Source organism: Xiphophorus couchianus, chromosome 17 (assembly GCF_001444195.1).
Source record: "Xiphophorus couchianus chromosome 17, X_couchianus-1.0, whole genome shotgun sequence".
NCBI classification, from domain to species: domain Eukaryota; kingdom Metazoa; phylum Chordata; class Actinopteri; order Cyprinodontiformes; family Poeciliidae; genus Xiphophorus; species Xiphophorus couchianus.
Genome location: NC_040244.1, coordinates 5,481,389 through 5,496,063, shown reverse-complemented (window position 1 = coordinate 5,496,063; position 14,675 = coordinate 5,481,389). Strand labels below are relative to the sequence as shown.

The window sequence follows — 14,675 nt, the reverse complement described above, 5'->3', positions numbered from 1 at the left end:
GGAGGAAGGGAGGAAAAGTAGGAGGGAAAACATGAAGGGAAACCTAGATGACAGACAGACAGACAGACAGACAGACAGACAGACAGACAGACAGATAGATAGATAGATAGATAGATAGATAGATAGATAGATAGATAGATAGATAGATAGATAGATAGATAGATAGATAGATAGATAGATAGATAGATAGAGGGAAGGAAAGAAGAAAACTATTTACAGTGTGATTCTGAATAAAACCTGGAAATAAATTTTTTTTTCCAAACTCTTTTCCAGACAAAACCCCAAACTGGAAAACAATAAAAGATACTACAGATTTATATTTATACAGATTTATATGTATATATCCAGTAACATAAGCTACACTAACACTAATTAGCCACATAGTTCAGATTAAAATCTAACATGATGCATTCAAGTCTGACAGCATGTGTAAAAGTTTCAAGGGTGTAAAACCTTTTGCAGTGGCAGTATCTGTATTAAAATGAACTTGATGCCGTTTGTGTCTCTGTTCCTGCTTCTGCTCGTTTCTTCAGTTATTTTCTGAATGACTCCCCCCCTCCTCGGGGTCAATCCATGGGAAAAGAAAGTTTTCCTGCAGCCCTGAGAGAAATCCAGTTATTTTCGGACAACACGTCACCGGTTTTAGTTGCAGCCCAGAAACTTCTTTCCATCATCCAGCTCGCTTTCTTCCCTCTCTCTCTCTCTATGAACTTGTTGCACAGCTGTGTTGTTCCCCGTTCTCACGCACGGCGCCGCACGCCCGCAGCGGCGCACACATGAGCGGGCAGCTTGAGGAAACGTCAGCAGGTTTCGGCTCGCTGCGTGACATTGCGGTGCCCGTTTTCCTTTCAGCGAACGACTCAAGGATGGACGCGTGACGCACCGAGCCACAGGTATTCATTTAGCGGGGGATCGTTGAGGATTTCTGCGGGATTTTTTCAAAAAAATGTTTGCATGAAATCTCTTCCATTTTTGGAGGTTTATTCCTCAAGATGCATGGTTATTTTTTGGAGCGTAAACAGCGACCCATGTGATAACCTTGAACCAACAGGTTCATTACGCACGACACTTTATGTCGGAAAATACAGTTTTTTCTCAATTGTGACTCATTTATGGTCATGAAATCAGATTAATCTCGAGCATATGTGCTTGCATGTGTGTTTTTATTTCCTCCTCAGTGAGGGAGCGTGCACACACGTCAGCTCGGGGAGGGCAAAGCCTGCTTAAAATGCAGCGAATGTGACAGCCGAGCCCACAGTCCAGACTACAGCAGCGCCTGGACTGGAAAGGTGAAGCGGGGCGGGGGCGGGGGGCACCAGCAGCATGACCGTGGTGCCCGGGGAGAACCTGGATGAGACGGTGGCACTGGCCGCGCTGTCCGCCCAGGATGTGTACGACCCGGAGCGAGCCGACAACCAGGAGTGCTGCGAGCGGGTGGTCATCAACATCTCCGGGCTGCGCTTCGAGACGCAGCTGAAGACCCTGGCCCAGTTCCCCGCCACTCTGCTGGGGGACCCGCGCAAAAGGATGCGGTTCTTCGATCCGCTCAGGAACGAGTACTTCTTTGACCGGAACCGACCCAGCTTCGATGCCATCCTGTACTACTACCAGTCTGGCGGACGGCTCCGGAGACCCGTCAACGTGCCGGTGGACATCTTCATGGAGGAGATCAAGTTCTATGAGCTGGGGGAGGAGGTAATCGAGAACTTTAAGGAGGATGAAGGGTTCATCAAGGAGGAGGAGCGGCCGCTGCCTGAGAACGAGTTCCAGCGGCAGGTCTGGCTCCTGTTCGAGTACCCCGAGAGCTCCGGACCCGCTCGGGGCATCGCCATCGTCTCTGTGCTGGTCATCCTCATCTCCATCGTCATCTTCTGCTTGGAGACCTTACCCGAGTTCAGGGAGGAGGCCCGGATCTTTGATGGGATGATTCCGACAAACGGCACCGCGGGCGCCGAGCCACAGAACCCGTTCACGGACCCATTCTTCATTGTGGAGACGCTCTGCATCATCTGGTTCTCCTTCGAGCTGCTGGTCCGGTTCCTCGCCTGCCCCAGCAAGCCCGCCTTCTTCAAGAACATCATGAACACCATCGACATCGTGGCCATCATGCCCTACTTCATCACGCTGGGGCTGGAGCTGGCGGAGCACCAGGGCAACGGCCAGCAGGCCATGTCGCTGGCCATACTAAGGGTCATCCGCCTGGTCCGGGTCTTCCGCATCTTCAAGCTCTCACGGCACTCCAAGGGGCTGCAGATCCTGGGGAAGACGCTGCAGGCCAGCATGCGGGAACTGGGCCTCCTCATCTTCTTCCTCTTCATCGGGGTCATCCTCTTCTCCAGCGCCGTGTACTTCGCGGAGACCGACGACCCGGAGTCGGGCTTCAGCAGCATCCCGGACGCCTTCTGGTGGGCCGTGGTTTCCATGACGACGGTGGGCTACGGCGACATGTGTCCAGTGACCATCGGTGGGAAGATCGTGGGCTCCCTGTGCGCCATCGCCGGAGTCCTGACCATCGCGCTTCCGGTTCCGGTCATCGTCTCCAACTTCAACTACTTCTACCACCGGGAGACCGAGCACGAGGAGCAGTTCCAGTACACGCACGTGACCTGCGGGCAGCAGCAGGCGCCGTTCGGCGAGTTCAAGCGGAGCGACAGCCGGCCGTCGCTGTCCAAGTCCGACTACCCGGACAGCGAGGACGCGGACTCCGTCAAGTACACGAACTGCAGCCCGCACAAGGCGTACGGCGGGAAGCTGACGGACGTCTGAGGCGCCTTGTTTCCGCCATCAGAGGGAATGTTTTCAGTTGGATCCCCTCTCCACTCCCGACACGGTCTTCCATCCAGCAGGACAACTGATCAGCCTCTGTAGCACTTTACTGTCATTAGTGAGCAGCTTTAAGGTTTACATTCTTCTGACACGGGACCAAATTAAAACTCAGTTTTAAACTTAAAAAAAAAAAGCCTGCGAGACAACACGCAGGGTTAGGAGTAAGAAAAAACAAAAACAAGAAAACCCTCATTGAATTAAACACAACAAATCTGACGTGAAGCTTTTTCCAATACAACACCGCCATCGTGTGGTCAAAGCGGCTCACTGCGCCGCCGTGGCAGATGCAGTTTCCATGGCAACCTTCCAGACTTTTCTGTTGTTGTCTGGTGCAGGAGCAAAAAGTGAGGAGGCTCCAAACCACCATGTTGTGGAAACATCCATGTTATTAAAAAAAAAAAAACAACACAAAAACTGAGATGCTCAGCAGCTAATTACTAAAGACAAGTTAAAAGAAATTATTAACTACAATAAAATACTAAGATTATAGTTACAGCAGCAATTTAATACATTAACAGTTCAGTTTTAGATGTTTCAGAGCTCAACCTCGTCTATCGTGGATATAAATATGTTCAAAAAGATAATTTAAAGAAAAATATATAAAGTAAGACATTAAAATAAAAAATCAAGTATTAACAGAAAATACTAAATTATATTCACGCTTTATAGTTGTACAGTAGCACAAAAAGGTTAAAAATAGAAACATAAATTGTAATACGTAAATTAAAATGAAATATAATTTTTTTTAGGGGATTTTAAGATAAAATGCAAATCAAGAACTAGTTTAAACTATTAAATTTAATCTATTTAAATGAGTTCAAGTCTGAAAAGCTATCAAACTTTTCAACAAATCATTGCACTGCTAAATATTTTGGGTTCTAAAATAATAATGAATAATAATTTAAGTTTAATGCACAAAAAAACAAGAATGCATGAAGAAATTGGGAAACAAAACATCATAGGATTTTCCTTTAACGGAGTTAAGAAATAATATTTTTTTAAAAATCCCAAGCTCAAATAGTTTTTCAAAAATAAATTTAAAGTATTTAAAATAAAAAGATCAGTCTCTTGCTTTCATAGAGATCCCCAGCGGTTCTGATCCATACCTGATCCAAGCTGAAGGCCCTTCAGTGTTGGAGCTTCCTGGTCCAGCTGCACCTGGACTCACCTGGACAGCGGGCGGAGCAGGCGGAGCTGCTGGAGACAAAAACAGAGGATTTTTAACAAGCTGACGGAGTAAAAACCTTCGCTGGAGTTTATCAGACTGATGGATGCTTGAAGGAAAAGTCCGACGGCTCTTCAGCTCATACAAACATTCGGTTCTGGTCCCACAAGGTGAGCCATTAAACGTTGTGTTGTCACTTCCTGTCTGGCCAAGTGACAAATTACAAAAAGACACAAAAACAGCACACAACATTTTAATCAGTAAGCAAATTTAGACAAAGATTTGGTTTAGAAACCCAGAATCGGTCCCTTCATTTGGCCAGATGGGGGCAGTACCAATTAATTTTGATCAGTTTATTTTAGTTCCTCCTGTTGTGTGAAGAGAAAATCTGCAATTTTTTCATTATGATTGTTTCTTTAAATACTGTAAAGTTAAAATGCAGAGAAAATAGAAATTAAACCTGATATTAACCAAGTTTCAAAGACAAAACAAAAGCACAACTCCAGTCTAAAACATTAAGATCTATCATGGAAGTACTTCAAAATAAAGAAAAGCCACCGGAGCTGGTAAGAGGTTCAGACTTCCTTTTATACGCAGATGTTCTGATCAAAACAACAAAAACAAATAAAGATTATCGTTATTTCATGAAAGAAAATAGCAAGAAATAAAAGCAGAAAGAAAAAGAAGTTGTGAAGTTATGCAACTCAAATTCATTAAATTAAAAATGCAAAAGGAGTTTTTTGTTTCAAAAGTTTTACGAAATCTACAAATTCCTAAAAATCCAAAACATTAAAAAAAAGAAAAAGCTTTGGACTGTTGCCTTAGTAAAAGAAAAAACACAACTTCAAAATTGGGGGGCATCAGTTTATTTCTGGTTGGTTGGTCAAATTTTTACTGTTTGGCCTTGTAGTCAGGGGGCCGGTCAAAGTCATTAGAAGGGCCGCAAATGGCCCCCAAGCCACACTTTGGACACCCCTGACCAAAGGGATTTTCCTACAGGTTTAGTAGTAATCAGGACTAAACTTCCCAAAAACACAGTTAATCCATAACTTAACAAGAGCTTAATTCTGTAAATTAATACTAGCAATAGAAACTACTTTTTTCTTTTTTATTACTATTATTAGTAGTTGTTGTTGTAGTAATAATAGTACTATTGTGCAGCGGTAAATATAAAGTTTGCAGCTTAGCAACAGACAGGCATTTAAACATGTAAATACTCGTTTATCATCAGCTAACTCTGTAATCCAGCCAAAACCAGATAAAAAGGGAATCTCAAAATGTTTACCAACACAGAGGATCAGCTCAGCAAAGATAAAACTCAGCAAAATGACTCCAAACACAAAATTACTTTACTACGATGAACGGTAGATACAAAAAGACACAAAAACAGCAGAAGAAGCACAAATGAAGTTTGACCGTCCAGTAAATCCATTAAAACATGAGAAAACAAGTTAGTAAAGAACCGAATACAGAGCAGGATGATATTAACTGTTTGAATGATGTTTTATTCACAGCTGAAAAAAGATTCATAGAGCTGCATTCAGATTTAAAATCTGGACAAACAGAAACCTTCAAAGTTTCTGCTGATTGTTGTTGTACTACTGTCGGCCTGCAGGTGGCAGCAGAGGCTCTCAGCAGAGTTTTTAATTCTGTTTCAATGTGAACACTTTTTAAAGCCTTTTTACGCCTCTATTTAACTTAGAATAATTTTCCAGCAACATCAGCAGACCTTAAAAATCCAGTATAATAACATTATTCATACTAAACAGTGAAGTTGTTGCAGGAAATCACCAGAGTTGTGATTTATAATGCTCCGAGCTGTGATGTCTGTCCCGTCACCTGACCTCATGGCTCATTAAAAGTCATGCAGAAGTTTCAGAAGTTGGATCTGAATCTGCAGGATGATGAGAGGAAACAGGAGCCGATCAGGTGGAAGATCTCAAGTTCAAGTTAGACGGAGAGGAAATGAGGAAAAGAAGTAAAAGTGACAAATTGCAGAAAGACAGAAAGAAAAGGAGGACATCAGTCGGTCATGTTACGTAACACAGCGTCTCCGTCCTGACAGCTGCAGACGTGACAGCTCCAAGAAATATTAAACTAACTGCTTCCACCTGGAGGGATTTACTGCAAACCTCTTCCTCATGTGAACCAGAGCAGGCAGCTCCGCTCTGACAGCTGTTGTTAGTGTCCGTGTCCCCGCTGTCCCAAAGCCTCAAGGTCTCACCTGGAAAACCTCTGGAGTCCAGAGGAGACGATGCAGGGACAGACAAACACACGTTTCCACATCCAGCTGATAAAATTCATCATCAGAAGCTTCCAAACTTCATTTCTACTAGCAAAATAAATACATTTGTAAATATATTCAGAAAAATCACAACAACAGGGTTAATTCTGGTCTGGATCACGTTATTAAGCAAGTGTCTCATTAAAAAGCACAAATTAAACATTAGAAAACAACCTACATTAACTATTTAATCCTAAATATGAAGCAAATCTGGGAAAAATTAGGAGAAACTAAAATGTTCCCATAAAAACTTAAGAGGAATATCACATAAATATTCTCTAACAGGAAAAATAAAACCAGAAAAAAAGGAAGAAATGGCAGCAATTTAAAATAATAAAAACAGCTAAAATAAGAATCATTAAATTTATTGTAAAACACAAGAAAAAAATATTTAATTAAATAAAACTTAATTAATAAGCATTACAATGGTAAAATAAAACAAAAAAAAATATAACAAAAAATTAGAACCATGAAGATATCAAAAATAAATTTCTTTTGGCTTTACAAATTCTTTTATTTTTTATTTATTTTTTTATGCAGCAATTTCAAATAGAGATCTAAAATATGGGGCAAAAACATAAAATTTTATTTAATTAAATATAATTTACAGGAAAAACATTAAAATAGTCAAATAAAACAAAACAAAAAAGAATCTAATGAAATAATTTTTCTAGAAATGAAACATTATTTAAAAACATTTTCTTTAGGCTTTACCAAAAAAAGGAAAAATATTTATTAAAAAAGCTGCATTTTTCTCAAGTACAGAAAAGAAAATTATGAAAATTATTTAATGAAATAAAATTATCATTAAAATGTTTTTTAAAAGTGTTAAAACAGAGATATAAAGTACTGTAAAAAATATTTTAAATTATTTAATGAAATATAATAAAATAATAATAACACATTTAAAATAAAAATATATTTTTAAATAATTTTAATTTGTTTTATGAAAAGAAAAATCAACCATTTTCCCCAAGATCCTAAAAACTTTCTTTGTAGCTGTTTTATTGCAGATATCAACGTTAACTTTTAACTAATGATGGTGCAAAGAAAAACAGAGACAAAATCTGTATTTTCATCACTTTTTAAAAAGGTTTTAAAAGACAAATCACAACAGTGACATAACATCAAATGAATCAAAAATCATTTTTCTTGATTTGTAAGAAAGTTCAAACTTTTATCCCTTTTTTAATCTGCTAAAATGTGATTTGTTCCAGTTTTTATTATAAACATTAAATAACTTTATTTTAAGAAATGTAACACAAATTTATACTAAACTTAACTGGACAAACTGCTGCTTTATAAACTGCATATATAACATCACTGTAATTTAAATGTTAATTATTATTTATTTAACATTTTAACAAAGCAAATTACAATGTTTGCTTAGGTTTCCTTTAATCTATTTAAGGAAAAAACAAAATAAATGCAAAACGGTGCTCAACTTTCTCTGCATCACCAAATGTTTCAGTTTCCAGTCAAATTAAACTTTTCATCTCCGTTTTTTCCTGCTGAGCCTCGTGGATTTATTTCAGAATAATTCAGAGTAAAATCAGACAGACAGTGCAGAGCCTTCAGTCTGTGTTTCATTCAGCCGCTGTTATTTAAAGGAGGCTTGATGAATTACAAACACGCAGGCTTAAACTGTCTGAGCAGCTGCTTAGCAACAGGATCACAATAGCATGTTGTTTACATATGCGGCTCCTGCAGGTACAGACTGAGTGCAGCGCCTCCTGCTGGCTGAAAAGTTTAGCTGTTTCTTTTTTACACCATGAATAATATTAAAATCTAATGAAAATCAGAGGCAGGAGTCAATTTCCTGGTTTAGAAAAATGATAGAATTCTATTCGCTGTCTATCTCCATGGCAACAGTGGACACTCCAACCTGATTGGGTGATTTTCAATGCTACTTCCACCATATTGTTTTGCTGTAGCGACGAGAAAAGACACATTGAAAGGATCAATTAAATGTTTTTATGAATTGATTAAAGAAAAATCGATTGAAATCGATTAGGAAATATTTTTAAAGATGGCCGACAAGAACTGGGTGAATCTGAGCAACACGTTGCAGGACGGCAGAGAGGCAGCAAAACCCAAGGAATGGAGGGATGAAGATTTAAACAAGACAGGAGAAGATAGAATGAACGAAAAGGTGAAATAAAAGTCTAAAGTTAACAATTAAAGAAGAAATGGGAAAAAATGACCAAAATTTCAACAACAAATAACCACAACGCAAGTAAGGAGGGGACAGAGGTAGGACAGGAGGAAGGAGAAATGGAGGAAGGAAAAGAGGGAAGGACAAAATGGAGGAAGAGAGAAAGAGAATAAAAGAAGGACAGTGGTGGAAAGAAGGAAGGAAAGAAAGGAGTGATGAAGGAAGGAAGAAAGTCATAAGGATTTAGGAGGAAAACTTTGAGGCATTAAGGACATAAAGAGGCATCAAGAAAGGAAGGAAGAAAAAGAGACAAAGAAAGAACAAGAATGAGAAAAAAATGACAGAAATATCTTTCCATGCTTTAAAAACACAGAAATATTTGCATATTAATCAGATAAAAACTTGATCGAGTTCAGAAAGAATGGCAACTATAAAGCTTTCATCTTTACAACCAGCAGCAGCTAAAAGTTAAATTAAAATATTAAACACATTAAACAAAGCCGACGTCGACGTCTTTCTAAAATATTAGAAATCGTCTCAATCGATCGTATTTCAGCCTCTGCGTGTTCGTCTCTCAGCATCTATTTTTAGCTTTACTACAAAGAATTGGTGCAGCAGTGCTTCAAGATGCCAGCAGATAAAACCTGTCTGCAGTGGAGCACACGCAGCGTACCGCATGGAGCATGGAGCACACAGCACCAGCACCAGCATGCAGCACCAGCACAGAGCACCAGCATGCAGCACCAGCATGAAGCACCAGCACACAGCACCAGCATGCAGCACCAGCACACAGCACCAGCATGCAGCACCAGCATGAAGCACCAGCATGCAGCACCAGCATGAAGCACCAGCATGCAGCACCAGCATGCAGCACCAGCACACAGCACCAGCATGCAGCACCAGCATGAAGCACCAGCACACAGCACCAGCATGCAGCACCAGCATGAAGCACCAGCACGCAGCACCAGCACACAGCACCAGCATGCAGCACCAGCATGAAGCACCAGCATGCAGCACCAGCATGAAGCACCAGCATGAAGCACCAGCATGAAGCACCAGCACGCAGCACCAGCACGCAGCACCAGCATGCAGCACCAGCATGAAGCACCAGCATGAAGCACCAGCATGAAGCACCAGCATGAAGCACCAGCACGCAGCACCAGCACGCAGCACCAGCACGAAGCACCAGCACGCAGCACCAGCATGAAGCACCAGCATGCAGCACCAGCATGCAGCACCAGCATGCAGCACCAGCATGAAGCACCAGCATGAAGCACCAGCACACAGCACCAGCATGCAGCACCAGCATGCAGCACCAGCATGAAGCACCAGCATGAAGCACCAGCACACAGCACCAGCATGCAGCACCAGTATGCAGCTGGTTTCCGGCTCGGACCGCCGGCCGCCAGCGCGTCCCGCTGCAGAGCTGCACTGACCTGGGATCAGTCTGACAGGACGCAACAGAAAGCGTCAGTAAACGTCCTGAACTGACGCAGCGTTTCACAGAAACAGCAGAATCAACGTCTGATTTCAGGTTTTACAGATAATCCATGGTATGTTCGTCAAAATAAAGACAAATAAAAGCCAAAAAATGTAAATTTTTTCTCCATTTTAAAGAGTTAAACATGCAAACAAGATGAGAATTAATTTTAGGTGTAAACAGCAGAAATAAGAGAAATAAATAAACCTGTCACAATAACGCTAAACTGTCCCAGAAATTATTGTGATTAATTAATAATAATAATTTTGTTAATTAAAAACATTTAATAATTTAAGTAATAAAATAATTTAATTAAACCAATTTAATTATTTATTAAGTAAATAATATTTATTTAAACAGAAAACATCATTTAATCTTCCATCTTTAAGTCTAAACCACTGATGATGATGTCACTGAGGACAGCCAATAGCAGCACAGCTGTTTATTTCAATACATAAGACTAATCAATCCAATTGATCTGGAGATCAGAGGAGTGTGAATATTGGTAATACTACCTCAAAAATATCCACAATGACCAGAATATGAGGAGAAAATATCCAAATGGCGACACATCTGTGAGGCTCGTTGGCGCCGCAGCGTCAGTGACAATCAGTATCAATAAGTATCAATAAGTGATTTGATCTAACGAGGAGGATCAATTCATCAGCTTCAGCTCAGATTGGCTGGATTCTTAGAGGAAAAGCTCTGCATGTCAGATCATGAGTCATTTCCGAGGGTAAATTTTTAATCAGTGAGTGAATTCAATAATTAAGCAGTTTGAGACGACAGTTTAACTGTCGACCCAATCAGACTTTTCTGAATGTGAGAACAGGAAGTGAATTTTTCACTATTCCTGAGATTATGACTGGCTGTGGTGAGGAACTCACAGACTTTTCTAAACTCAAAATATCAGATATCAACACCATAATCGTTTGACCTCTTTGCACCATAATGTTGTTGCAGATATTTGCTTTGTGGATTAAATGCAGAAATCAATCAGTTTGCATTAAAAACTGAAAGTAGGGATATTAAAACTGGCACTGACATAAAAATGACATCCGATATTAATACTACTTTCTAGGGCTGCAACGACTATTTTAGTTATCAATTAATCAATAATTCTGGCGATTAATCAATAAATCAGATAAAAAATTTACATTCTACAGATTTTCATGAACTGCTTAGGCCTTTTTTATACAATATTAGAAATACATGAAAATACAAGAATAAAAAATAATTCAATACCTATTTTTAAATAGAAAAATAAGCATTTTAATACCTAAATTTTAATAACATACCGTTCTGAACTGGGTGAAGCTAAAACTATGACATTTGAAGAGTTCTGAGTGTTTTTTTCATCTTACATGCAAAATATTTTTGTACAGTTTTGGTTTAATTACTGCTCTAAATATGTTGGTGCCTTTTTTGAGTCTGTATTCTCCAGTTTATGATTAACTGATTACTAAATAAGTTAACGATTATTTGAATAATCGATTAATCACGATTAATCCAGTTAGTAGTTTCAGCTCTTCTGCTTTTCTTTCCTGATATCATATATGTTATATTTTCTTACAATTTCAACTCCTTGTACAAGCTTTAACTGTTCATGCTAATTTATTGTGCATCACTGCATAAAAACTAATTTTATTTCATTTTTTAGTTTTTTAATTATTATTATTATTTTTCTCCTGGTCGAACTGTTTTTAGTCCATTCCCACCAAGAACTTTTATTCTTTTTTTGAAACTTTGTATTTTGTAAAGTTTAAAGTCCAAAGTTGCTGCAGCAAAAATATAGCTAAGAAAGTTGATATGGAAACTTAGCGACCTTCAAATCTGCCTCCTTTTGCTGCAGTTCTAATAAGATAGAATATTTACCATCTTTCATTAAATGATTCTCTTTCCTCCTCTTTTTCAGGGAAAGATTGACGAACCTCACTAACCCACTCCAGCTGCCACCATCCTCCTCATCCTCTCCAGCTTCTCTCCTCGGATGAAGAAAAAAAAAAACAAAGCTTGGATTAAATACAAAAACAAAACTTCACGAGAAACTCGGCTTACTCTCGGATTTTTACAGAGCACAGACTCTGAGGTACGAATCAAACGTTACTTGAATCATCAGCTATGTCCTGCGTATACTTAGATGTTGTTTGGGAGGTTTCTCCTGTTGCTGTAGAGAACAAGAACTTGTTGTTGCTGTCTGTATGTCGCATATCATATCCAAACCAAATCACTGCATGCTTGGAAAGTAGAGCATGTAAACAGAAGAAACGTGGGAACAACATCGACAGCTCGCAGATACGGAGAAGTTATCCTGTCAGACAGATGACTTTAGTTTTTTAAAGTATCATACTATATATGTTTTATACTGGGAGGTTGACATGGTGAATTATTTTGTAGATTTTTAACTTTCTTTTTTTTTGCCTTGGTGAAAACAAAGCAGCTCCAGCAGGCAACTCTGATGAACATGTCTGCACCAGTGGGAGGAAAAATGGGGGTAAAAGTGTGAAAATGCATTAAATCCAGACATCCGTTTATATCTGAATGTTTCTGTTTGGATCTCTGATCAGAATGCTGTATTCCTGATTTATCACTACCTCAGTGTCATCTCACTGAAAAAATAAGCTTTAACACCTGAAGGACTGATTATTGTCACGAACACCGCTCAAGTTATCTAAAATGTTCTCAATTTAACCTCTAAAATATACAAAGAACTAAACTATAAAGATGTTTTCACCTTGATATCAGGTAGAAAAGCACATTTAGAGAAACTTAATGAGCCTCAGATGTCCAGCCTGGGTGAGAAAAGTAGCTTTTTTGCACATTGTTTTGTTTTTGCATTTTCTATTAGGTTAAAAGGCAATAAGGTCCTGCAGAGTGGCTCTGCCTGTCTTCAACATTTAACAAGAAATCAGTCCAGCACAAATTTGAATTTTAAATATATCTGAAATTTGGGAAGACAAATAAACTGGGGAACTGTAGCACTTTTTAATATTGCTCAAATTTCTCTCAAATTATCTAAAAGATTCACATTTATTTGGAGCACGATGAGCTGCAGGTGGAAACAAACCCCCAAGATGGCAGTGTTTTTCTTTGTGGTTCATTTTTAGCTTCTTAACTTTTATTTCAAAATATTTGAGATTTAAAAATATAAAAACAAAACGACTGACACATTTATGTGTCAGTCATAAATGTTAACTACTTTCGGTTTCCCTCTGCAACGAAGCTGAAAATAAATAAAAACTCATTTGAGAAATATTGGATCTAAAATGCTGGGAGAATTTTAAGCTTTTGTTAATTAAATCACTGTTTCTCAGCATAATACTGAAAATCAGATTGTTACCAGGGATTGGACGTCGCTGCTAACCCATCACAGTGATGCCAACATTTTGTTTTGGATAAAGATCCCACCCAGAAACTGCTGACACTCAAGAATCACAAAGTTACTAAATTGTGACGTTGCTGATATACATCAGTGTATCATCAGCGTAGAAGATGTTTTGGTTTTACAAAATCAACATTAAGGGTTCCTATTTTAAAGAGCTTGGGATATTGCAACACATGAGGAGTTGCTATGGTAACTTTAACACAGAATGACGTCCATACTTTGACACCAAAGATAGGCTGCACCATGGGGGGGGGGTCCTTGTAGGTTGTTGGAAATCCAGTGGGATTTATTAAGAAACACTTTCACAGTTTAAATTTTATTATCATATTGGTAACCTATTTCTGAAGATGGGCATCTGAAACAGGGCGGGCCATGACGGCCTCGTGCCTGGGCCGAGACCCAATCATGGCCGTAGCTCAGCATGGCATGTTCTGGCATGTAGCTGCATTTTGATACAGTTTAGGACAGTTGTGTTAGCTTGTGGTGCCAACATGAGGATATGTGGTAAAATCAATGTGGAACAATGCTGCTGATGGTTAGCCGAAGATCTTGGTAGAGCATGAGTGGTTCTGATCATCGTCTTGGTGAGGTCACACTTTGGGGATGCAGTGTGAAGCATTATATCTTCGTTTGTAGATGTTTTAAGCATCTACAAACTTTTTCTGCAAGGCTGTGATGGTTTATTGTCGTGATGTCAGTGTATCCTTGAAGTCCAAGCATGGCTTGGCTATTGTCACATGAAACAGAACTGGCCACGATGGCTTCATGCTAGGCTACAACCAAAATTACGGCGATGTAACAGTGGTGAAGTGTGAATGGGAATCTGAGAAAGTTGTGCAAAGTCACAGCCCAGAATGTGTAGCAATCATCAAGGTTTCCCCCAGAAAACCTGGTAAGCCCGGTTGTTGTGGCGCTTGGCAGTCATAGTCAAGTTAGGCTAGGTTATGGCTGACAAGATAATGAAGACCATAATAAGATCTTCATCCAGAGCAAAGTAGCCCTAAGGGAAGTGAGCCAGCATCTTCATTGACCAAACACGTTTAGACACTGATTAATGTCAAAGTTTGGTTGAAAAGTTGTTGGGATGAACAAATAGTTTTCCAGATTTTCTAAATTTGAGTTGAAGGAACGATAATTATACAACCATAAAAGTTGCCCAAAGACAGCAGCTTCTCTCCAGAGAATCAAACATTGTACAGAAAAATTGTAAACTTTATTGTATTTTTTTCTGTCAAAAATCTGAGCAATTGTCACGCAAAGTTTCAAAGCTGTGCAGAAATGTTATCACAAAGTTTTAATGGTAAATGTTGATTTATGTTAGAATGTTGTCTTTAGTTCTGGATGTAGGAATAGCGCCACCTGCAGCTCATCAGCTCAACT

General features: G+C 39.4%; 1 protein-coding gene across 2 annotated transcripts; it reads left to right on the top strand.

The window, feature by feature from the left end:
• The first annotated feature begins 288 nt into the window (after positions 1 to 288).
• On the top strand, positions 289 to 13,239 carry LOC114161159 (shaker-related potassium channel tsha2). Of its 2 annotated transcripts, XM_028044298.1 has the most exons (3): positions 289 to 893; positions 1,179 to 4,161; positions 11,826 to 13,239. In XM_028044298.1, the coding sequence occupies exon 2, from the start codon at positions 1,324 to 1,326 to the stop codon at positions 2,764 to 2,766; it is 1,443 nt and encodes a 480-aa protein (XP_027900099.1). In that variant the 5' UTR covers positions 289 to 893; positions 1,179 to 1,323; the 3' UTR covers positions 2,767 to 4,161; positions 11,826 to 13,239. The 2 variants fall into 2 exon arrangements, with proteins under 2 accessions (XP_027900099.1, XP_027900100.1); XM_028044299.1 differs by having other exon boundaries at positions 289 to 4,161.
• The last annotated feature ends 1,436 nt before the right edge of the window (positions 13,240 to 14,675 follow it).

Excerpts from the sequence above, each read along its gene's own strand:
- LOC114161159 (XM_028044298.1), top strand. The coding sequence starts at position 1,324 with ATGACCGTGGTGCCCGGGGAGAACCTGGATGAGACGGTGGCACTGGCC.